At 46.5% G+C, this 23,855-nt stretch overlaps 1 protein-coding gene and 1 long non-coding RNA gene across 2 annotated transcripts; one reads left to right on the top strand and one right to left on the bottom strand.

The window, feature by feature from the left end:
- Positions 1–5,409: 5,409 nt before the first annotated feature.
- On the top strand, positions 5,410–9,462 carry NHLH2 (nescient helix-loop-helix 2). Its single transcript, XM_038173475.2, has 2 exons — positions 5,410–6,733; positions 8,332–9,462. The coding sequence occupies exon 2, from the start codon at positions 8,352–8,354 to the stop codon at positions 8,778–8,780; it is 429 nt and encodes a 142-aa protein (XP_038029403.1). The 5' UTR covers positions 5,410–6,733; positions 8,332–8,351; the 3' UTR covers positions 8,781–9,462.
- A 9,729-nt stretch (positions 9,463–19,191) lies between these two features.
- LOC110353345 (uncharacterized) lies at positions 19,192–23,278 on the bottom strand. Its single transcript, XR_002403711.4, has 3 exons — positions 23,133–23,278; positions 20,605–20,669; positions 19,192–20,359 (listed from the first exon to the last, which is right to left on the bottom strand). It is a non-coding gene; the product is annotated as an uncharacterized lncRNA (long non-coding RNA).
- Between the last annotated feature and the right edge of the window lie 577 nt (positions 23,279–23,855).

The raw sequence follows: 23,855 nt of genomic DNA on the forward strand, positions 1-23,855 counted from the left end.
CCTTATGTGTTTGCCTAAATTGAATGGCTCACAGAGAACTCCTTGCCATGGAAAATTATGGATGCTGAAAGTTCACATGAATTCAAAAAGCAACATGACAAATTCATGGAAGAAAAGATCATCCAGTGCATTAAAGTGCAATTAACCGGATGTCAGGAGAATATTCTGGGGAAGTATCACTATAGGTTTATGCTGTTCTTACACGTTTCCCAGGCACTCTCTTTGGTCACTGCTGAAAACAGGATATTTCTGGTCTAACCCACTGTGGCCATTCTTGGGTTTTTAAATGTGTTTTCTGTGATTTTATTGTGATACAATTTCTAATATGCCTGTCCCAGGAGAATTTTGGCTGCATTAAGTTCTTATAGGCACACTGAAAACCATAATACATATTTCTTGTTCTATATTCGGAGCTTAGCATGCTAAGCATCTCATTACTGGTCTAGGATTATGAACAGGAAGAATAGGATATATCCTAGACCAGAACCACCTTAGGAGTAAAGCAGCATTCAGACCTGTTCAGTTTAACAAAAAAAGAAAGCTACAGAACTGATATGGCCACTACTAATGAACAGTGACCTAGGAAGGACCAGCAGATGTTTGGATTTATCCAGGCATGTCTTCTCTTTCTGCCAAAAATGCTTGCCCAGGTGGAGTTTTCCCATGTGTCCAAAATTTCTGGATGTCTGACCACAGCAGCAGCAGTAGCTGTAGCTAGGCTTTGCTTAACTGGAAAGTCCAAGATACCAACTGGTGCATACAGGCAAATCAGCTCTACAGCACACATGAATTCACCTGTTCACAAGGTCCCAACCTAAACTTGACAGTATGATAACAGACAACTCTGGGCACAAGATGTAAGAAAACCCTGTGGCTAGATGCTGAAGTGACACATGCTTATTTTCCGTATCAGTGTTTTCAAGAAGAGCAGGCAGATGGAATAATTTACCAAGGTTGATAGTGGATCCTTCACCACCACTGATGTTTAGAACAAGAGAGAACACTATTTCTGAGGGATACGTGCTCATTTTTGGAGGAACCAGCGAGGGAAGTCTTATGGCCCTTGACCTGGAGAGAGGTGCTCACAGTAATCCCTTCTGCCTTTAAAAACTCCACACCGTCCTCCATCTCCTGAGACACCCTACCCTCAAGAGAGCTGTGAGTGATTACTAACATTGCAAGGATGATCTTTAAAGTCAAACTATATGGCAGTGAATGGTCATAGACAGCCTGGTGATGGTGCCTGGCTCTTTTCAGTAGCAGCTAGAGCTTGGTCTTGATGTTGCAGCTGGTCTAATCCAACAGGCAAAGGAAAGGACTGGAGCCAACACAGAAAACAAGGGTCATGAGCCAAAACCTGGAACTAGGTAAAAAGAACAAGGGTTTTGTCCAAACCCCCCGATTTCAGTCATTAGTTGGCATAGAGATTACAGGTTTAAACAGAGCAGCCGGTCCCAGGGACAGTCACCCTCACACTTGCAAGGGGCCATCTGAGAGGACCTGTCTGTCCATCAGATGCTGGCAGACCTCACCAGTGTTGCTTCACATCCAGACCTGGTAGCTCTGATACCTCTGCCTGTGGTCCAGAAGGGAAGCTCCTTTCTTTTTTCATATTCCCCATTTCCAGGTTGTTCCCTCCAGCATCCTCGAGGCTCATGACCAGTTATTAAAGCAGCTTCAATCCCACTGCCTAGATAAAGCAAACACGGCTGGTGGAAAACAAAAAATATCACCCAAATGTCCAAGGGAACCACAAACAGAGCCGCTGATCTATACCCAGCACAGATTTTTCAAAAGGACACGGATTTTCATGGCTCAGCGTTCTAATTTGTTTGACCGTTTATTTCCAAGGAACACATCCAAGAGTGACAAGCTCCATTTATTTCAATGGGCAGCATATGCCAGCAACTTGAATGGCGTATGCTATAAAAGAGAATGGATGTTCTCTAGCATTCTGGAAAGCTGTCCTTTAGACAGATAGAGGACGTGTCGGTAATGGAAGTATAGCTCTGCTCTGACAAGCAACACCATAAAAGTGGCATTGAGGGTCCCTGTGTTTGATGTCTCCCCGTGTCGGCCCTGCTCTGACTGCAAGTGAAAAATGATTGCCCAAATACCTGATCCAGCTCTGGAGGGCCCAGCTGGGTTCCTTCACTCTTGTGCTTTGCCAGGCCAGAATGACATTTTCTGCAGGACAAATGTCGACTCTGGGCTATTAGGGCTGCACTTGTGTGAACTATTAGGGCCAACTCAAGCCTGTTCTCACCAATGACATTACCTACAAACGATCGTGTGACGTGAATCTGAGATGTTCATGCAAGCACGTAGCCCCTTTCCAAAAAACACCACCACGTGGCAGTGCTGTTTTCAGTCTTCCCCTTCTGACTCCACCCTGCAGATGCCTCTGTTGTTAATCTTGCCTTTCTAAGCCTGGTCCCACGGGCACCATGCGTTAGGAGTCTCTCATGAAGATTGAACACCATCTATCAGTCAATATTGTTTGGTGACCTGTGATGCTTTACTGATGGGCTGTAAGTCTGACAGCAGTTGGTAGCTTGTTTTCACTATCTTTAATTAATTAACTAAAATTAGTTCCATGTTAGGTCCCATCTAGTGAGCAGTCTGGGTCACAAGGTTTTACTAGCTTGCCAGAGAGCCCTGGAAGTCAAAACAGAGCTTTGCAGTGAGATTTGTAGAGACAAAGGTGGAATGTGTTTCTGTTCAGAGCGAGTCTTTCTCAGCCACATTTTATTGTCATTAAACGTATGAGTTTGCTCCGAAGAAAATATATGTTGTGTGGGCTGCAATTCCATCCACAGGAATTCAGCTCCACTTCTTCTATACCCCCAGCTCTGGGGGGCAATGTCTCAAGTCAGGTAAAGAAGAAGAGTTGCTGATAGCTCCCTTACAGCTCCCCAGCATGGCAAAAAATAACCCTGGGTTCTTCTCCAGGAGATGTCTGCCCACTTGAGCCTCAGGATTCACTAGCATGGATTTGGCTTGCAGTACAGCCACAGCCAAGCAATGCCCCTGGACATCCATGATACAAACTTGACACCCCTGTTATGCCTTGTTTTTTTTTTTCCTATCCACTTTCCCTTCATCAGGTGCTGCTCAGAGGCTTTGGTTTCACCTTTTATGGGGAAGCCAAACCAATGTTACTCATGCCATTGAGGTAACCTTTGACACCATTTGGGCATTTCAGTTAGTCTTAATGCCAGGGAGGTTCTTGCTTAGTGAAAAACAACAGGTTGTGTGGGCCATAACTGTATTTGAGGATACAAGTCATCAGGTGGCCTATGCAGCCTGCTTTGGGACCATGCTGATTCCCATAGTGTTCACTTGCACAAGGCCATATTCTAATCAAAAAGATACAGTGAGCTGAACAAAGAGCTTTTGTTGTCCATCCTTTGACAAAATGGAATGGTTTTAGTTTCCATCAACTGCACTTTTGCCCCAGAATTTTGGGTCATTTCTGGTGACCTCCACTGTGAGAATTTGGCCCTGCTTCTGGGCTCCAAGTCTCTGTTCAGAAAAGGGTCAGGCTGTCAGCTCCAGAATCTCTGACTGTCTTCTTAGGGACACAGAAGCTGCACCCTGGCTCCTGCAGTTGATGTGAGATTTGCGGTATCCCAGCAGGGCAGCTGGGGAGATGCCGTGGGCCTCGCATGCCCAGGGCAGGGTGGAAACCTCTGGGTTTAACACGGCTGGGAGCAGAGCAGTGGGGTAATTGGATCACAGCAGTAGAAAACAGCGCTTTAAGAGGTGTCAGAAATGTCTGCTCGTAACCAAAGGGCATTGAGAAACAACTGCTCGGTCTCTTCCTGGAAATTAAAAATAAAAAGCAAGCCATGTGATGACAGCATCTGCAGCAGGGAGCAGGGTGGCTTGCATGAATTAACAGCTTCCTGGCTGCTATCTGTGGCAGCCTTAGCCAAACACTTGTTCCATCACCTGCAGCTCCCATGGGCTGAGGCTTCAGACTTACACCTTGAGCAGTTCCTCAAGGCAAAGAAGCACGGGATGATGGCAATTCAGTGGAATGAGACCTTAATTCTTGCAATGTGAGGGGACAGTGACCTTGAACTGTTCAGATCCAGGTCTCCATAGGTCCAGGTCTCCAGGACTGGCATAGAGGTGGGCTCAGGGCACACGTGCTTCAGACCCTCCCAGCCAGAGGCTGCACTGTGTTTCTACACTCTGACTTCTGCAGTGAGCCTTTGATGGGTCCCATGGCAGCCAAGCTGCTGTAGGGCCAGGAACCATGCTGGATACCCATGGATCCAGTGGCAGTAGATGGATTCAGAACACCTGAAGAAGTGACCGTGTCCTGCTGCCTTGGAGACCTGGTATGGACAGGTGAACAAAGAGAAATTGTCAAGTTTCTGTAGAAAAAACGTTGATTAGCATTTTCTTGCAGATGTTACTTCTGCTGGTCAAATGGCCCTGGTCTAGGTGACATGCAGAGAGGTTGTATTCTTTGCACGAATATCTATTACTTTAAAGAAAAAATGAAAATCAACAAAACCCAAAATTATTCAGGAATTCTACTTATTTTCTTTGAGGTCCTGTGAACCGCAACAAGAACAGAACCTCTCCCCTTTCAAAGACCTCTCAGCCTTTTGCATGTATTACTGGACAAGCCACAGGGACCCCTGCAATTGTTCTCCTACCACCTCTCCACCCCCCCCACACACACATCCTACTGATGGGACCCAGGGAGAGGAGCAACCCTGGGGAGTCCAAGCTCCCAACAAGCTGCCGGAGACCACCACCATGCCCACCCTTCCCATTGCCCCTTTGTGAGGGATCGCATCAGCACAGGCTCCAGGAAATTCCCCAGGGAGGAAGGTGTACCAGCCCCCATTTAATGGAAAAAAATGGGGAAAAGGGGTGCAGAGCAGAGAAGGTGGTGTCAAGAAGTCACCTTGGTCACAGGCACCTCCTGGCTCCAGCAGGAAGATACCGAGCTCCATCCACCCTCCTGTGAGCAGGAAAGCCACAGACCCATGGCTGTCTCCCTTGCTTCATTGTCTGTGTGCTGGAAAGGAGGGGGGAGACAGACAGACAGACTGTCTGTCTGTGCTTGCCATGCACCATGGTTAGGGGGGAAGGGGAGCACGGACTGGACGTAGGGACAGCAAAAATAAATTCAGTAGAAAATCAGCCCGGCGATTCTCCACAGGCTCGGTGTCCGTGATGCAAATTGATGCTTAAAGCTTATTTATTAGCTTGCATGAGAAATGCCAGCGGTGTTTTTCTAGATCAGTGGGTATCCGATATTCTGGGGGGGGACGGGGAAGGTGGGAGCGAGCGTGGCTAGAGACCGTATATCCAGAGGCTAGGGTTTATATCACGGGCTGCTCTCGACTGTTATAATTTGTGGCACAGATTCAGCGAGAATCTGATCTGCTGAAAATATTTGGGCTGTGAAAACTCCCACACTGTGACAGATGTCAAGTCCAATTAAGCGACTCGTGTCCAGGTTTCTGTCCAATAGGATTTCCCATTAAATATCAATTTAAGAGGGAAAAAATGCCGTCCCCTTTTCTCTCAGCCTTTATCTCTCCCAACCATCTCTAGGCTAAACCCTTCGGTACCAGGAGCGGATCCGCACGCATCTCCCGCTCTGTCTGCCTGCCCGTCTCGCCCCTGCCACCCTCCGCACCCCTCCTCGGCTCCTTTGCCACTCCGGGAGGGGTGGGAGGAGGAACTGCACTTTCTTTTTGTGCGTGTGAGCGCACCTTTTTCCTCACCGACGTCCTCTCTCGCAGCCTTTTCCAACCCCGCGCCGAGATTTTTGTGTATTTGTTTTCTTTTCCACGCTCGCAGTTCTTTCTTTCTTCTCACCCGAGCGATGCAGGAGGAGTTGGGAAGCTCGGGGACGGATGGGGGGTTCGCTTATCCATTTTTCCCCCGTCGCCAGCTCTTGAAGGACCAGCAGAAAAACTAAGCCAAACATTTATTTTCCGACCGGCTCTCCCCCCCGCCTCCCGCCGCTCTCCGCCGGACCAGCGAATTAACAAAACCCCACGTTACACCAAAAAAAAAAAAAAAAAAAAAAAAAAAAGGGGAAAAAAACCCTAAAACCCTAAAACCACCAAAACAAAAAGCAGAGGGGAGAAGAAGGAGGGTGCAAAGCATTGTCACCCCGACCCGCGGCGGGCACCGGGCCGGGCACCGGCGGAACAAAGCCGGCACCGGGCTCCGGGAGGAGAGGCCGGGGGGCGGGGGAGAGGGAGCAGCCCCGGCTGGTGCTATCTCCGCATCCCTTTTGTTATTGATCGCCAGGACGAAGAGCCGGGGAGACGGCACTTTCCAGCGCAATTTAATTTTTTTTAAATTTTTTTTTCCCCCCCCAAAACGCGACTCGCAGCTTTTGCCGGCGTATCGTAGCCCGCTGCCCCGAATTAACGGGCGGAGGAGGACTTTGATGGGGAAAAGCTTTTTCCTCCCCGATGCATCGTAAGTAACTTAAGTTGTTATTTATACTCCGCAAAACAAGCACGGCGATAACATCTCCCATCTCTGGAGCGCTGGAGGCCGCGGCGAGGGATGAGAGCTGCCCTTCCCCATCCGAGCAGGACACTTTTCCGCTCGTAATTCATTTGATTTGATTTTGATTTTTTAATTTTTCCATGCTCCGCTCCCGGAGGGTCATTTGAACTGTAAAGGAATCGCCGAGGGGGCGAGGGGACCCGGAGACAGCGGCTGTGCAAACGACTCCACCGAGGTAAGCAGCCCTAACAATATATCCCTTTTCCAGGTAGCACGGGCATGGCTTTAGTAGGGGGGATGAGAAGGGGAGAGGAAATAAAAACAAAGTCTCTTTCTGGTTCGGATCGCCAAAACGGAACGTCTGGATAAAACCAAGCAGGAAAATTCAACACACACCGTGGAGAAACCTTTAAGCAACTTTCTCCACGAACCACCTCCGTAATTGCCCGTTTTCCTACAACCGCCCTACAAATCCTCCTTCTGGTAGCGTGCTTTCTCCTCTACCCGCTCACTTGGATCTCAATCGAAAGGTGATTTTATTTTTTATTTTATTTTATTCTCCCTCGCTGATACCGCTGAGAGCTGACCTGCGCGCTGGCCGCTTTTATTTCCTACCCGTGCCTCGTGGGCCTGCTTAGTGCAAGGCTCCTTACCAAAACAGAGGGGAGGAAGCCCTTCCGACGGCCCTGGCCAGCGGTGGCTCCTTTTGGGGCAGCTCCTCTGCCCCTCCACCACCCCGGGGCTTCCCCCGGGGAGCGCTCTCCCTCGCCCGATCGGTGCCCCTCCATTATGCTCCTTATTATTTCTGCTTCTAACGTCTTCGATTTTATATATATATATTTTTTTATTATTATTATTTTTTCCCCTGTGACCCGAGGGGGGGGACTTTGCCTGGAAACTTTACGTGGCAACACTGGGCGATCTGAATTCTGGGGAGGTGGTGTGCCCTCCTCCCCACCTCGCCCGACACCCCAGCCCTGTGCGCACACGCACACGCACACACACATTTGTGTCCAAGGTTATTCACGAGGTGCCTGATGTATTGTTTTATTACATGCCGGCATGTCCACGTACGCGCTCGGATTTGTATTGCTGTCTACATGACAGATGGTGCTCTGTGAGGCCGCAAGAAGATACGATTCAATTTTCTTTTGAAAGGCACGTCCGCATTTATTTATTTATTTCCCCTTTCTTTCCCCCCACCCTTTTCGCGCAGGGAGGGGAGAGGAGGGAAAATTTAAAGGAATGGAAAAGTTCGGCCGCTGCCTTGGGTTTTTGGTCCTTTTTATTATTATTTTGTTTCTATTTTGAATCTCACCCCTAAATAACAAATCCTGAGAGCCTCCAAACGTCCCCATTTGGTCGCTGGCAAACCGCTATCTGAGCACAATTAGCAGCAGGAAAAAATAATAATAATAATAGCGATAGTAATAAAAAGAGGAGCTCACAGAAAAGAGCAGGAGGAGAGCCCAGCAGATCCATCAGATCCCGCAGGTCTGACCAGGGAAATAAATTTCCCCACTGGCCTTGCTGTGCTCGGGGAGCCTTGAGCCTGTCTCCCCTTTTAAAAGCATCGTGCCAGCGGCCCGGAGCCCGAAAGAGAAACGGTGGAGCAGAGCTTGGCAGGGGAGGACGTGCGATGGAGGAAAACAAACCAGCCCGATGCTAAGCCTCTGGACGCTAGTTTGTTAGAAATAAATCCGCATCCCCTTTCATCGCTTCCCGGGCCTGTTTCTACACAGGGGGGAGTAGCGGGAGCACACGCGGGACACGGGGCGGTGCTGCGGGTCGGGGGCGCTGACCCCCTTCTCTCTGCTTCTCTGTCCCGGGAAGGCTCCTCCGCCCCCTCCACGATGATGCTCAGCCCGGACCAAGCGGCCGACTCCGACCACCCCTCGTCGGCGCCCTCCGACCCCGAGTCCCTGGGGGGCGCGGACCCCCGGGCGCTGGGCTGCTGCGCCTCCGACCCGGAGCCGGCCGAGGGCGGCGGGGGCGGCGGCGGCGGCGGGGGCGGCGGGGAGGGTCGTGCCGGGGGCCGGCCGGGGCTGCACCCCCCGCCGCTCAGCCGGGAGGAGAAACGGCGCCGTCGTCGAGCCACGGCCAAGTACCGCTCGGCCCACGCCACGAGGGAGCGGATCCGCGTGGAGGCCTTCAACCTGGCCTTCGCCGAGCTGCGCAAGCTGCTGCCCACGCTGCCGCCCGACAAGAAGCTCTCCAAGATCGAGATCCTGCGCCTGGCCATCTGCTACATCTCCTATCTCAACCACGTCCTGGACGTGTAGCCCCCGCACGCCCGCCCCGACGGCCCCGCGGAGGCCGCATCGGGACGCGCCGCGCACCGGGAGCCCGGCCCCGAGCGCACCCGGCCGGCTGCGGGGCCGGGCGCTGCCGGTGCCGGGCTCGGGGAGCTTTCCCCGCACCTCTGCTCCAGAGGCTGAGCCCCGGCGGCGCGGAACGGCCGCGTTTTTCGGCAGAGAGGTGCGAAACCAGATTGTCTCTTCAGGCTGTCAAGTGCCCCTTTATATATATCCAAAAACATCTACTTGTGACCTTAAACGTGTGACCCATGGGTGCAGTTAAAAATAACTATTTTTTATTTATGGTAGAAGGAGTGGACAATTTATTTTTTTCAAGACTTATTTATTTTTCAGAGTGGTGGCAATTTTACTTTGGATACTTTGTGCCAATTGTTTTCTATAGTCGCGTGTTTACACTTTCTCCTGTGGAATATTACGTTTAACTTTATAAGTGTTTGTTGGGATCAATACAGTGTTCCTTTTTCTTTTCTTTTCCTCTTTTTTTTTTTTCTTTTCCGATTATATTGCACTTGTGTATGACAGACCTTCCCTTCCTCCCTGTTTACAAGTATATTTTATATATATCAAGACATTTGCTCTTGAACTCTTCTTTCTTCCCTTCCTTCCTCCCTTCTTTCTTCCTTCCTTTTCTCTTTCTTTCTTTCCTTCCTTCCTTCTTTCTTTCTATTTTATTATTATTATTTTTTGTGCGTGTGTGTGGGATCAACAACCACTAGCACTTAACTAGAAGAGTTTTTTTTTTAAAACTTGTTATTCTGATCTATAGTTATGTCTGAAAAGTACTTTGCAAATCGTTTATAAGGGAAGTAGTTTTTTTGTGGGTGTATATGTGCGTGTGTGCATACCTGTATGTGTGTGGGGTTGAGCGTGGGTGTGTATGTGTGCGGTATATTTTTAGGAAAGGACATTTTTCCTAAAAAAAAAAAAAAAAAGGAAGAAGAAGATGAAGAAGAAGTAAATCCAGGACTGCTTTCCTTTGTGACAACCAAAAAATTCTATAACCTGAAAATGTTTCATGTTCTTTGCTGTGAATCTCTTAAAACAAGAAGCGCATTTTGGGGACGAGAAAGAAAAAGAAAAAAAAAAAACACATCTGCTATCCAAAGATTTTAGTCTTTTTCAGGGTTTTTTTGTGTGTCTCTGTTGCTTTATATAATGCAATATTTTGTAGTGAAAATAGATAAATCTGGTTTCTATCTGATGCGTTTTTCATATCTCATGAATGGTGAGCTGTTTTGCATATAAATAAAAGTATCAAATAAAAGCTGTTTTTTCCTAATTATTTTTCCCTGTTGGTCTTTCTATAAGATGGAGATTTGACAGAGTGTATAGTCTGCCTTGTGAATAAGGATTTTACACTTGCTCCTGCTGTACATAGAAAAGCTTCAACAGGTTACCTGCCTCTTGCCCAGGCATGGCTGCCATCCCTCAGCACAGCTCCCCTGCCCCAGCTGCTCTCAGCTGAGCTCACTGCACAAATCCATGTGAGATGTAGAACCCTTGCTTTCACCTTCTCCCCATGACGACTGGCATCTGTCCTCATGTTTCCAAGTTCAGGCTGCAAAATCAAACCTGGGTCTGGGAAGCACCTGCTCTGCTGCATCACTCTGTGGTACGTATGACTTTGCAACCAAAATGTAGGTGCTGCATCCTGCCCATGTGCAGTGGGTTTTCTTGCTCTTGTTTAAATTCGGTTTTGACCCCGCTCTGGTCAGGTCCAATTCTACTGAAACCAAACAAAAATCTTGGGCCCTTTGCCCAGTTAGAAAAACCTCAGCCATTCTCCTTTATGCAAGGCTCCACTGCCAAAGACTGTCATGAGAAAAATGGCACAGATACAGATTCAGTAACAGAAAGGTTATCACCTGAGTAAAGCAAAAGCTCTGTGCCACCTCATTTATTAAATCCTTTTCTTCTTTACCACAAGGGGTTAATTTTACCTATAATTTGAATATTGCCATTGACTTGGGCAGGAGGCATGCAGCAGAAAAAGCAGGTCCATTGTTACTTGCTTTAGAGATAAAGCCCTCCCTCCCCTCCCATTTTTATGGCTGACACTTTGCACAGTGGTTTAATTAAGTGTGGTCTTGCCCAGCTGAAAAGCTCTATGCAGAAAACCTGTCAGAGAGGCTGTTAATTCCACTTTCTACCAATGCACACTTCCCAAGTCCCAAGGGAGTGCACACAGACTTGGTAGTTCAATGCACAGTTATAAAATCCAGCAATTTTCAGTGAAAAAGCTCCACCAACTTTGGAGCTGGTTTACTTCAGGACAGGGTTGTTTATTAGGTTCTGCCAAAGTCTGGACGCTGGGTCAAGTTTGATGATAATTGTCCAAGTGATATTATAAATCCTGCCATCCAGCAAACCAAAATTCAGTAACCGGCTACCAAAATTCAGTAAGACTTAGTTAATAAAAAGATTAGCATATTTTTCCTTCTCAAATGTGCAAATGCATGATTTAGGGGAGAGCACGGTGACTGCAGCCACCAATGGTTTTTCAGACAGATGGGCTGCTGGATAAGGAGATGAGAAACCAGTGTCCCCTGCCCCCTTGGCCTCACTCCCTCTTCTGGGGTTTGCAAACACATCACATCACAGGCAGAGGGATACTCAAACTCAGACTGGACAGCGAAGTTTGTTGCAGACCCGGCAGTGGTTATCAGCCCAGATGTGTCCTGGGTCTCAAGACCATGTGCATGGACTCCCTGCTCAAGTGATGAGGCCCTCCTATATCAGAGCTGATTCTCCACCAATTCACATGCTCAGAAACATCCCCACCGTGCTGCCCGTGGCCTCTGTGCAGTGTAGGCTGCAGGGATAGGCTCCTGTTTGGCAATCCTCCTGCCATGCAAGCACGGGAGAGTCTAGCACAAAGAAGTCTGGGGACTGCTCAGGTTTGTAAACAAGGATCTTCTCCAGGCCATGCCATTCCTACCTTCCCCCAGGACAACGGAGACCGTGCTTGCACTCAGAGGGAGGGCAGGAAGGGCTTTGGTTTTGGTGGTAGCAGCAGGATCAAGCATCAAGTTTAACCTGCAGGAGAATCGGGGGTGTTTGACCTGAAGATGTTTCCCTTTCTTCTGAATGCAACCATTTATCTGATAGACAAAATTGCTTCTCCCTGCAAATCCAATCTCACTTCCATCCACTCACCACCTTGCTTATGTCCTCTAACCACCATGACATCAGCTCGACCACTTTTGTGTTTTCCTGCTGGCATCAAGGAAACTCATTGTCATCTAGTATCTGACGACTGCTGATAACAAAATGTAGGTTTTGCTCCCCCATCCCACTGTTATTTTTTTTTCCCCTTAATTCTTGAGAAAGAGATGAGTCGTATGGCCAAGCTGCAAGGCTAACACAATAAAAAGGCTGCATGACTAAGTGCTCAAAAGTCTGGATTTATGGAGAAGGAGTAAACAACTTTAACTCCATCTCATTGCGAGTCTGCATTAGGTAGTGATAAAGTCTAATTATGTAATCAAAGTTACTTTGCCTACGTCTATGTTCCCTCAGCAATATAGAAATAAGTGATCTTGCACAATATTACAGGAGGAACAGGGTGGAACTGCTCAAAGAAAGGTTATATCATGTTCAGCCTGTCCAGCTGGCAGGGAAGAAATATGGAGTTAATATTTTCTGGGTTTGTAGTGAGTAAAGCTAACATTAAAGCGACATTCAGATACCATTATTTCACATTTAAAAAGAAGCTCATCCTGTAAATCACGAAAGGAAGCATACACAAAGACAAAGAAGGCACAGTGATACCCCTGGACCTTCAGCTGAGGCTAAAAGAGGTGATTTAAGCTTGATTCAACGTGATAAATAAAACATGGATTGGAAGCCTCCAGCACTCACAAGCAGGAAGTGCTTCCAATGTATAGATCTATAATATCCCAGTACTGTGGACATCCAGCATACCTTTAACATAAAGTGATACGATGTTTTAAGACATTTGTAGACCTATATGGACATACACAGACATGAGGCATAGTATGCATTTTTGTTGTATGATTAGGAAACAGAGCATCTAATGCATTCAGCTGAACCTTAGAAACAGATCCCAACCCTGCTACAGCAACTGCAAGCCAAAAGTAACTTCTATAAATAAATGTACTAATTTCCCTTGAACTATGAGTAGTGCCTTATTGCTCAAGTCAAAAGGTGGGTGAAACAGGTAGAATATTACCACTGATATTTACAGCAGAGAAATTATGAGCATCTTGGATGTGATTTGATATCTTTGCTGTATTTCTAACAAAAAAAAAAAAAAAAGGTTGTACATGTGAGTGGGAGAGGGAGAGAGATGGGGAGGGTGAGCTGGAGAGGATGTTGTATGTGAAATTCAACAAAGAAATGGATCTCTTCCATTATATAGCCATGAAGAAATACCAGAGACATTCTATCTATCTATTCATGTATCTAGCCATCCTGTAACCCAATTAACCCGGTCCTTTTAGGGCGAATAAATATGTTCTAATATCAGCCATTATTTTTCAGTACTCTCGGTTTATTCTCCAGGGTGGGACAGATCAATAACCACAATAGCAGCCGACCCAAAAGGAAAAGACAATCTCCTGGCACTTCTTATTTATTTCTTCAGCGGCGATTCTGTTTTTCCTGCCTCTTCCCCTGGTGACGGATTTTGCCTTTCCTGCCCAGAATGGCCGTGTTGTTTTATCCTGGGCTCTATTTGCATGTGGGCTTCAGATTTGTCTTTGGCTCCTTGCACGGTTTGGGATGAGACCCTCCCGTCCCCAGAGAGGGGGGCAGGTGTTGCTCCAGTCGAGCGAATGGAACCAAATTACAGGACCGTCTGTCGCCTCCTCTGGGAGACGTCGGAGGGAGGGGAGGGAGAGGAGGGGAGCGGGATGCCATATGACAGAAAAGAAAAGCAGAACATCATACTGATGCCGATAAGAGCTTGGAAACATGAGTCACCCCAGCCCACGGCCCCACCCAAAACCAGGCGGCAGCCACCTGAAAGAGAAATGTCAGGAGCCGAGACAGAAATAAATTGAGTCACTGGGCTGGAATAACTCAGGCTCAGAATGTAACAGAGCTCAGACCCAGTCCACTTGCAGGCACACAAGTGCAGGCACAAAGTTGGGCTGCCGAACGCAGATTTTTGTCAGCTCACTGCTGTGTGCTTTGATCCCTCTCTCCCCCCAGAGCAGGCTCCTCTGCCTGCCACTGCTCTCCACCAGCTTGGAAGCAGCTCCGTTCTTCTCTTCCGTCCTTCACTGTGCTGTGGGGTGCACAAGTTTCGCTGCTGCAGGGATGTTCTGCTCCTCCACCGCCATCAGCCCGTGCCTGCTGCTGCTGTAGCCGTCCCTGCTACTGCTGTTTGGTGCTGTAGCTCATGGGCAGGGTGACAGCGCTGGTCTCGCCTCCGCTCCAGCCTGTGTGGAGGCTTCCACCCAATCAGCCCGAGGAAGCAGGTGATGCTACAGAAGTTACACTCTTCTCACACCCACCCTGCTGCTTTAGGCAGTCTTAAAAATTTATATTAAAAAAAAATAAATCCTAGACACACACACATGCATCTGGTTTTGGTGCTTTTTCCTCCCAAGCTCTCTTCCAGCCATGCACATTTGTGTGTGCAATAATAGCTCTCAGCGTGGCAGGACACAGAGTCACTCAGAAAGCAAGAGGAGACAGTTGTTCTGGAGTTCCTCACTGAGAAAGGGAAGCAGAGAAAGCTGCTTTGGGCACAACTCCTTCCTAAAGGAAGGGATGAAAGAAAGTGACAATACAAATGCTTAAATCAAAGCAAAAGCAGTGCAGGATAAAAGAAAAGCAGAAGCAGTGCAGGTTACCTAGATGGAGGAGCTGCATCAATCAGAAACTGGGCATAAGGCAAGGGATTTTGCATGAGGGTGATGGAGAGTACAAATGAGGAGGGCTGTGTGAACTTGGGGCATATGCAGGTGGAGCAGTGAGGAAGGAGAAAGATGTGAGCAGCTGGACAGAGCTGCTAGCATGGAAGAAGGGAAGATGCTGCTCCAGCAAGCCTGAGAGACAGCAGCTTGCTCAGGGGCTAGAAGCAAGTTAAATCCAGGAAAAGCCAGACACCAGGCGAGGAGAGAATTGGAAGGAGTCATTAAATAGACAGTCAAGATTACAAAGAAGAGATCTCCACAACTTTAATCATGGCTAGAGGGATAGACTGGCACAGAAACATTTTCACAAGGACCAAAAGACAAGAGGTTTGTCATACAACATCCATCCTTCAGAGAAGCCCTCTGCCTTTCTCCTTCCTCAAAACCGTTATGTGTACAGAAGTGGCAGAAAGATTTGCAAACCCCAGGGCTAGAGCCCAGCACGAGCTCACAGACAAGATAAACACAGAGAAAGAAAGAAAAGGAAAAGAAAAGCAGAACAGAAAACAGAATCTACCTGTGTGCAGATACAACATTCAAAGACAACCCTTTCCCACATCGCAGGCTTTCAGACTCAGTATTCACCATACCAAGGTTTTTCTACCCATTCAAGCAATTCTAGGATCTAAGACAGGCTTCAAGACTTTTCCAGAAGTGTCCTCTATAGGTAGAGCTCTATCTCCCTATAATATAGCCACATGCAAGTATTGGAATTTTGTTATTCCAGATAATAAAGGCAAGGACTTACTTACTATGAAAAATTGCAGAAGGACTGTGCAAGACTGATAAAATAGCACATGAAATTCAGTCTAAATGGAGTGATAAAGTGGTGCATACAGGGAAGAACATTTCTAACTCCACATGCAGCTGATAGGTCCTGAGCCAACCACAGAAAGAAGATCTTGTAGTTATGATATATTGTTTCATGATAACATCAGCTTGGTTCTTGGTGGCATGGAAAAAGAAAATCAAATGTTAGGTATTGTTATCATTGTAGAGAGAACAGAACTGGTAGAGAGCAAGAGAGAACATCATTAGGTCATAGTGTAAAGTCATAGTAAATCCATATCTTGAATACTGTCTGTAGCTCTGGTTCTCCACCCTTTCAGTAACGATACAAAAAAACTACAAAAGCATCTGAGAAAGGCAGTATGGATAAGCCAGTGTACAGAAAAGCTTTTGTGCAACAAATGGCTGAGTAAAAAGGACTGAGTCAGCAGTGATTTTACAACAGGAAGTCATTGTAACCCATTTAACAAGAGAATGGTGGAAAGGGATTGTATTTATTTATTTATTTGGTCCTTACTTGGACAGGATTACCTTCTGTACAGGTAGATCCTATGAGTTGGGTCATGATTTTCACCTTGCTTGTATTGCCCCAAGCAAACACAAGCTCAAGAGATCTCAACCAAAGTGAATCTATTGATCACCTCAAAGTCTATACTATACCATTTAGCCTTACAGCAGAGCAAGCATGGATTTCAAAGAAAGTATCTTAAAAGAACTGTAGAGAACCACACACATACCCCTTGTTCCTCCCAGCCCAGGGCTCCTACACACAACTCATCAATACCAAAACATTTATTCAGAAGGAACCACCAGGTTTCTTGACCCATGAGGAAGCTTCAGACAATGTACAAGATAAGTCAGTGCAAGACTTCCTTACTCCATTCACCCTGTAACAGTATCCAAGATTTGAACCTTATTCTGTAGAGGTGGATTTACCTCACTTGACCTTTTCTTGAACCAGTGTTAAAGTATGTCTCAATGGTGGGTTTACAGTGCATGCTTGACCTACAGAGAATCATAAAACCTCCTCTGTATCATTAAGACATCCAGGATTTTTGCTACCAAACAGCTTCCTTCTCAGTAGCATCCAAAAGGTGAAAGTACTACACGAAATAGGATTCAGAGTATAAATTTACAAGCTCCCAGAGCACATAGTATTATGAGAGGCCAAGGCCAGGGTCAAGTCCCATCAACCACAGAGGAATTCTAGCACCAGACTGCATCTTAGCCAAAGGGTAAAAACAATAACTAAAATAAACAAACAACAAAAACCCTGCCTTGTAGCCTTGTTAACCATGAAGACAGAGTTAGCAGTCTTAAATATTTCTGTCAGAAATAGAAGTGTGGGTGAGAGTCAGCATGGTATGAGCTATTGAGGCAGATCCTAGTAGGATAGGTATTTTTAAGTCCACAGACCTAAAAAACAAGTTGTATTAATCAGGGATCTCAGAAGACAGCCCAAGGACAAAATGCACAGAGAAGCTTGCAGGTGGCCTAAAACACAGTCTTTCTATGGTAGGGTTAAGACACTGGTGGGATGGCACGGAGAAACCTGCATTACTTGGTAGCATAAACAAGCTGTAATAGGATTCATTGCCTTTCTACTCAGACAAACCACATTTAATTACCTTGCATCCAAGTTGCAGTAATCTAGATGCAGATAGATCTGAAGTAAATTGAAAGGAAATGGATTTTACGTGACAATGTAGGAAGGAAAAGCACATTAAGATAAGGATGATTAGGTGGATTGGATGAACCTTGTAAAAGATAATTGCATTCAAAACAATAGCATCTTCAGCAGGGGAATTTTTGTCAAGTGGAAGTTATACCACCGTCACACTCACAGAAGTGTCTATACCAGATTGACTCCTTCTTTTTGTGCATGGTGGCTCCTTGAGTTTCTCCAAGAGTGGCAGTAATATCTGAAGCAGAGATACGGAGCTAAGCAGGACAATGTTTGCCCATCTGTAGTCAGTCAACTTGTTGAAACATCATTAGATCTATCCACCAAACTAGGAGTCAGCTTTCAAGCAGTTTAGCATCCTAGGCTGTTTTGATCCAGAGCTGTGGGTTAGCTCTGCTTTATTCCTGGACATTGTGCTACAAGAGCAGAAATTCTCACTAATTATTGAGTGAGATTTAAGGGTTGGACCTTTCATCAAGTACTCAGAAGTGAGGATCCTGGTGGAAGTCACCAATATCCACTCCTGGACTGGGTGGTACAGCATGATGTGAGTATACAGCATATGTGCTGCACCACAGCTCTTCTTGCCTGCTTGCCACAAAAGCCAGTTACAGATGTGGTTCACCATACATGTATAACAGGAGAAGAGATATCGACGACCTTGTGGCATGGAATAAATATCCATAGAATAGTAGAAATATCTGATCAGGATTAGAGGGTCCAAAAACACCTAGTCTGTTGTGTCTTAAAGTCACTTATAAGAGAGCATAAAAGCGTTGCTGATAAGCAGGGCAAATGACATCATCAACCGAGTCCCGTGCAAAATAGCTCACATTTTCCTACGCAGCACCCTTGCCTCTGATTGGAAAGACATAGATTTGATGAATGGACCCCTCAGTGGGTGAGGAATTGACTGGATGGTTGCAGTCAAAGAGTTGTGGTCAGTGGCTCAGGGCCCAAGCAGAGATCTGTAATGAGTGGTGTTCCTCAGAAGTCAGTACTGGGACTGGCGCTTTTTAATATCTTTGTTGGTGACATGGACAGTGGGGTTGAGTGCACCCTCAGGCTGGAGCACCTCTCTTATGAAGACAGGCTGGGGGAGTTGGGGTTGTTCAGCCTGGAGAAGAGAAAGCTCTGGGGAGACCTTACAGTGCCCTTCCAGCACCTAAAGGGGGCCTACAACAAAGCTGGGGAGGGACTTTTTGTCAGAGCACAGAGTTGTGCTGGGGCCCTGTTGAAGTCCAGGCCTGATTAAACAGCTTTTTCCTCAGTGTTTACCAGCTTGACTGCTTTCAGTCATAGCCTTGGTGCTCAGCCCAGGACAGCCTTTCAAAACTTACTCTGGTTTTGCTCCTTGTGCTTTCATACAGATCTGCATTTCTGTTCATATTTCACTCACAGTAATCTTACTATTTCATTCCTGCCAATACTACTATTTCTGTTACTTATCTCTAGATATTAGAAAAGCTTCATCAGCGTCATTGAAAGCAGTGGTCTTCTGATGCCAGCATGAAACACCTTTGGCTCTTCTCTTTGATTTTTCCAGTTCCTGCACACCTTTGATGTATCCCTTTGAATGTGTTTTTTCATGTCTACCTGGCTACGCTAACCTCTTTCAGGCATTTCATTTCTGTCATGAGAAATATACAGTTTTCTTGTTCAGCCTTCAGCTAGAAACTCCAGTTTATTCCAAAGTTGCTCCAAGCCACCTGTCACAGTGCTCACCTGTTCTTCCCCATATCAAAATGTTACCTCTGCAGACCTAGGTATCCTTATACCACCAGACTCGCTACTATTTTCCTGGAAAGTGGGTAAGATGCAAAACACTGTTTGAGTGACAGCCAAAGGAAGAGATGTTTCCCAGAAAGGGTATTGAACACATGCCAATGTATGTTCTGCTTTCCTAAAGCCTTGTGCTGGAAGCCTGCTGATACATCAGGTTTAAGTAATATATTTGGGGATCACATAACAATCCCTCAAAAAAAATAATAATAATAAAAAAATAATCTGACGGTCATCAGTGAGAAATATTCACTTTATTTTTCATGCCAGGAGCTAAACAAAGAGTTGGATTTATTTCACCTGTGATAACAAATCTCTCTACTTCACTGAGTTTTCTCATTGCTCAGCAAGGAAAGCTCTAAGCCCGAAGCTCTAAGTCCATCTAAATGCTTTTGGCCAGTAGTGAAATGCAAAAGAAACTTGCCTGTATGCCTCTCAGATGTATTCACATGATCCATGTTCTGTGGTTTCTCCTATGGTGCCAGCACCACATGTAGCCCCACACCACTAAGCAAATTGCAAGGAAAACGAAGCTCAGGACTGCACACTTCTTTGCTCAGTTGTGATGGGTCATACACAGTGGTCATGCATGCCAAGGATAGGCAGACAATTTGGCTGGTAAACTCTGAGAAAATGCTGTTGGGTGTGTGAAAATAAGATTTACTCTGGTTTTCTTTGGGGGCTTACAGTCTGGCTAGATTGGGGCAGTGTTTCAGGAGATGACAGAAATATTCTCTGCAGTAGGGGCCCTTTCCAGTCAAATTTCTAGTCACTGCTCCACAGAAGCTTTAGATTGTCTCAAAGAAAGGCACTGCAAGTCAATTTTAAACCACAGATACATCTGTTTCCTTTTCTCTAGCCTCATTCTGAGAAACCCTTTCCGAGCTGCTTCAGATTAAATTCAGCTCCCCCAATCCAAACCACCAGAGACATCCACCACAGCGAGTCTCAACCTCAAGGGTTACATTTGGCTTGGTTGTGAGAGACTGGGAACAAATCCTTATAACACAACCAGCCTTGTCAGAGCCTTGTCAAAAACTGTGTTTCCTTGTTTTCTACAGATAGGTGTTGCAGAAAGCAAACAGAGGCACTGAAAGCAACCCACCCATTGATCTATAGCTATCTGCATTGCTAAGGGCCCTATTTCTGTCACATTCATTTTTCTGTCTTTTCAATAAACCAGCTACTGCCACGATCCCTCCTCCTTGCAACCTCTGCACACAGCCACCAGAACATTAATCCCTAGAAATCACCTCTTGTGGTTGCTTGATGGATGAATCCAGCAGAGACATGTCCTGCTCATATATCAATAGTGCATGGTTAGGCCAGGCTCAAGGGGTCCCCTTTTGAGTGAGAGACAAGAGATCAGACATAGTGTTCCCTCTATGTATTAGTTGGATTCCCTGTGAGAAGAAGAGATGTGTTGATCATGCAAATTTTCTACGCCAGATTAGCCCCCAGCATTGATGAACAGGACCAGGTTGCTCCCAGTTTTTAGGATTCAAGAAGAAAAGGACACAAAGGAACAGTGCTGGCTTATGCTATGGGGCCATGCTAAAGAAGGCTACACCTTCTTTAGTCCCACTCTGGATAAGAATAAATTACAACTGCTGGAGGGAAACAACAACTGTCTGTCTGGAGCATGTACCTGCTTAGCTTGGAGTGCAAGATGCCAGTCACAGAAGAATTTTATCCAGAAGGAAACAGCTCCACCTGTGTGATTGAAATGAGATGTGAAATGCTTAGAAAGATTTCCAAAGCTTGCATAACTACTGTTTATACTTATCACTTCATAAACGTGTTTATTTGCATTTTTATTGGCATGAGCAGGTCAGACTCAGCTTGTTTGCTGGTTTTGACCCTCTTTATTGTTTCTGGCTCCCTCTGTTTGAGAGGGTGAGAGTTAGGTAACTACATACAGGTCAGTAAACCCCCTGACTGCTAGGGGTTGACAAACAAGTTTTGTAGGATCGGCTGTGCACCACTTCTGAAATGGTGCAGAGCTGCTAGCAGAGCATTAGAAAACTAGCTTGAAATTACTGGCCATGACCAGGCCCCGTGTTTTGCAAATTCCTCTCCCACCTCCTCCCAAAAACTGATTCTATTACTTTACTGTGTTTATTGTAAGCAGAGTGCAATCAGCTCCTGTGGTGAATATTGTCCGACAATGGCTACTCGTGTGCTCCCTGATCAATGGAAAAGAATTGGTGAATCTCATTTCTTTTCTCTCCAAAGATTCCCCTGCCTCCTTTTCCATCATTACATTTCTGCAAGCTCTTCTCCTCCTTTTTATTTCAGTCCTGGGTGTCCCCTGAGCTCTGTGATTGCATTTAAAACAGACACAACGACATTATGAAGCATTAAACTAATGGCATTTGAGACCATTTTTCTCCCGTAAACCATTACGATGTCCCTGGAACGGCTGGCAGAGGGCTGAGCACCAGCGCTGCCATCCAGGGCTGCATCCCTCTCTGACGCTTGGTGCCCACAGTGGGACTTGAGGTGCCATCTCTCGTGCTGCTCCCGCTGTAACAGTCCCCAAGAAAGCTATTTTGATCTTCAGATGAGTTGTTTGGCATGCCCATAATGACAAATACGTGGATGGGGGGTTAACCATGAATTGCAAAGTACCCATCGATTCCCCAGGGTGGAGAGGAATATATCCTCCTTCACACCCTTTTGATGTATAGTTAATTACACGAATCTGGAACTGTTACCATGTGCAAACACAGTGAAAATTGACTTTCTAAGCCATCCCTGGCCCCTCTGCATATGTCTCTTGCTCTATCCCAATACCGTGCTCTGTCTGTACGCACACAAATATAATCAGCACTGGTTTAGACTCTTTTTTTGATAATCCAGCTTTATAAAATGTTAGAGGAATAGAACGGAATGTAGCATCCTTCAGGCCTGATATAGCTTTTTCTTTTTTTTTTATATAGAAAAAAAAAAGAAAAGAAGAAACTTATTTTATATTGGTTGTTCTTTCTCTTGCCTGAATAAAAGCTTTAGCACAGCTTGAAAGGGTTGCATGTGCTGAAATGTAGCCCAAGGATATGTGTTATTATCCATCCCCTCTTGACCAGCAGGGTCTCGGCTCTCTCTCCCTTTCAGCCTTTTGTTTGAACAGATGGGATTGGGGAACGAAGGGAAAGAAAGGCAGTCTGTTCTCATTAACTCTCCCAGTACACAAACACAAACCTGAGCACAGGGGACCTACGGAACAGGACTGCTTCCACTCTATGCACATCCACCGAGACCATATGTACCCGCACACAAAGGCAGGCAGAAGACCCACATTGAGCCAGCTACAAGGCACTTACCAAGGATGACTCCTCACCAACTAATTAAAAAATAATAATTTTCAAAAGCCCTCGCAGGTCATTTCCTTTTCATTCAGCTGCACAATTTAAAAAATAACCTTCAACTCATGCGGTGTTGAGGCTGTTTTAAAAGAGAGTCTGCCATCAAATCAGCCTAAAACCTGAGCTGGGAGTGTTTGCTGTGGCCTTGTCTAACGTGAGCTCTGTGAAGAAGTTTCAGTCTGAAACTGCTAGATCAGGGGTGAGGTTTCTCTAGCCCAGACTCCAGGCAAGGGCCAAGGCAGCTTCTTTTGGAAAAGATGCTCAAAAACCTGTGGTTGGCCTCAATGGACAAAACTGTTCTTTGAGAATGTCTCCTCAAATAATCTGCGGCCAGGTAAGGCTGTAAATCTTGAGCGCAAAGTACTTCTGTTTCCATCATGGCCCTTGCATTTTTTTCCATATTTACTTAGACAGAGCTTTTGGAGTGCCATTTAAACAATACCTGACTCTCTATTGAGTTGTGCATGGTTTTAGGCCTTGAGGATCTCATGAGCAGCCCTGGTCTGGCCTGCGCGTGGGGAAACATCTCCTTTCCAGCAAGGCTCAACTCCTCACTTTGGAGAAGATTGGGCAGCTCCAAAGTGAACATGACCATGCACCAACCCCATGACAATCCCAAAGCCACTTGCTCTTGCCTGGCCTGCAAAGATGGAGAGGCGAGGTGGGTTCTCCAGCACCTAATCACACATCACACAACCATCATGAGGCCAGAGCACACACACAGATGGCTACCACTGGCACATGGCAAGTCATCCAGCTGTCACCCTACAGCCCACAGGCAATGCTCAGTCACCGTAGCTCAAATCCCCACCTGAGCACATGAAACTCCTCCAGGTACTCCTCCTGCTTTGTTCTCTAGGTGGCAACCCTCACCACATCCTGAAAAGGGTTTTTGGACACCTCCAAGTCACATCTCACTGCCTCCTTCTTCCTCTCCAGGTCAGCTTCTGGCTCTCTTTATGCTCTCCTGCCCTTCTGAGTGCTAACGGGGTCAGGCCTGAAGGGAAAATGTGCCAAGCCTCTGCAGCTGCCTCGCAATGAGCCCCCACATCAGAAGGACGGCGGGCACCTGGCTGCTCTGAAATGACACCAGCTGAAACGAGGAGCCTCAGGAGCCAATTTCCCAAATAGGCTCCTCAGTTACAGCTCCCGTCTGATCTTTGTGTTTGATCATATTTCCCTAGGAGCCTCACCATACCCTAACGAACATCATGTCTTTATTTAGCTGTCAGGCAGAAAGGAGGGTGAAGCTGGAGGGTGGCTCTCCTCCAGACGCTGCTGCGAGCTGGAGACATCACAAGCTCTTCCCTCAGGTCCACAGGGAAACACTTGTGTGTTATGTTCAGCACCAGGGGGCCATGCACGGAGCTAACGAGCCCTGCAGGAACCCAAGCGTGGTGCAGAAGCCCATGGGATGGCTGCCAGAGGCAGGTCCACCTGGCTAGCCAAGGGTTGAGCTGGCTGAGCCTCGAGCTTTGCCCATCAGCATGGCACCAGGAAGAGAAAATAGACCTTACTCTTAAAAACACTGGTT

Source organism: Anas platyrhynchos, chromosome 1, assembly GCF_047663525.1.
Source record: "Anas platyrhynchos isolate ZD024472 breed Pekin duck chromosome 1, IASCAAS_PekinDuck_T2T, whole genome shotgun sequence".
NCBI lineage: Eukaryota > Metazoa > Chordata > Aves > Anseriformes > Anatidae > Anas > Anas platyrhynchos.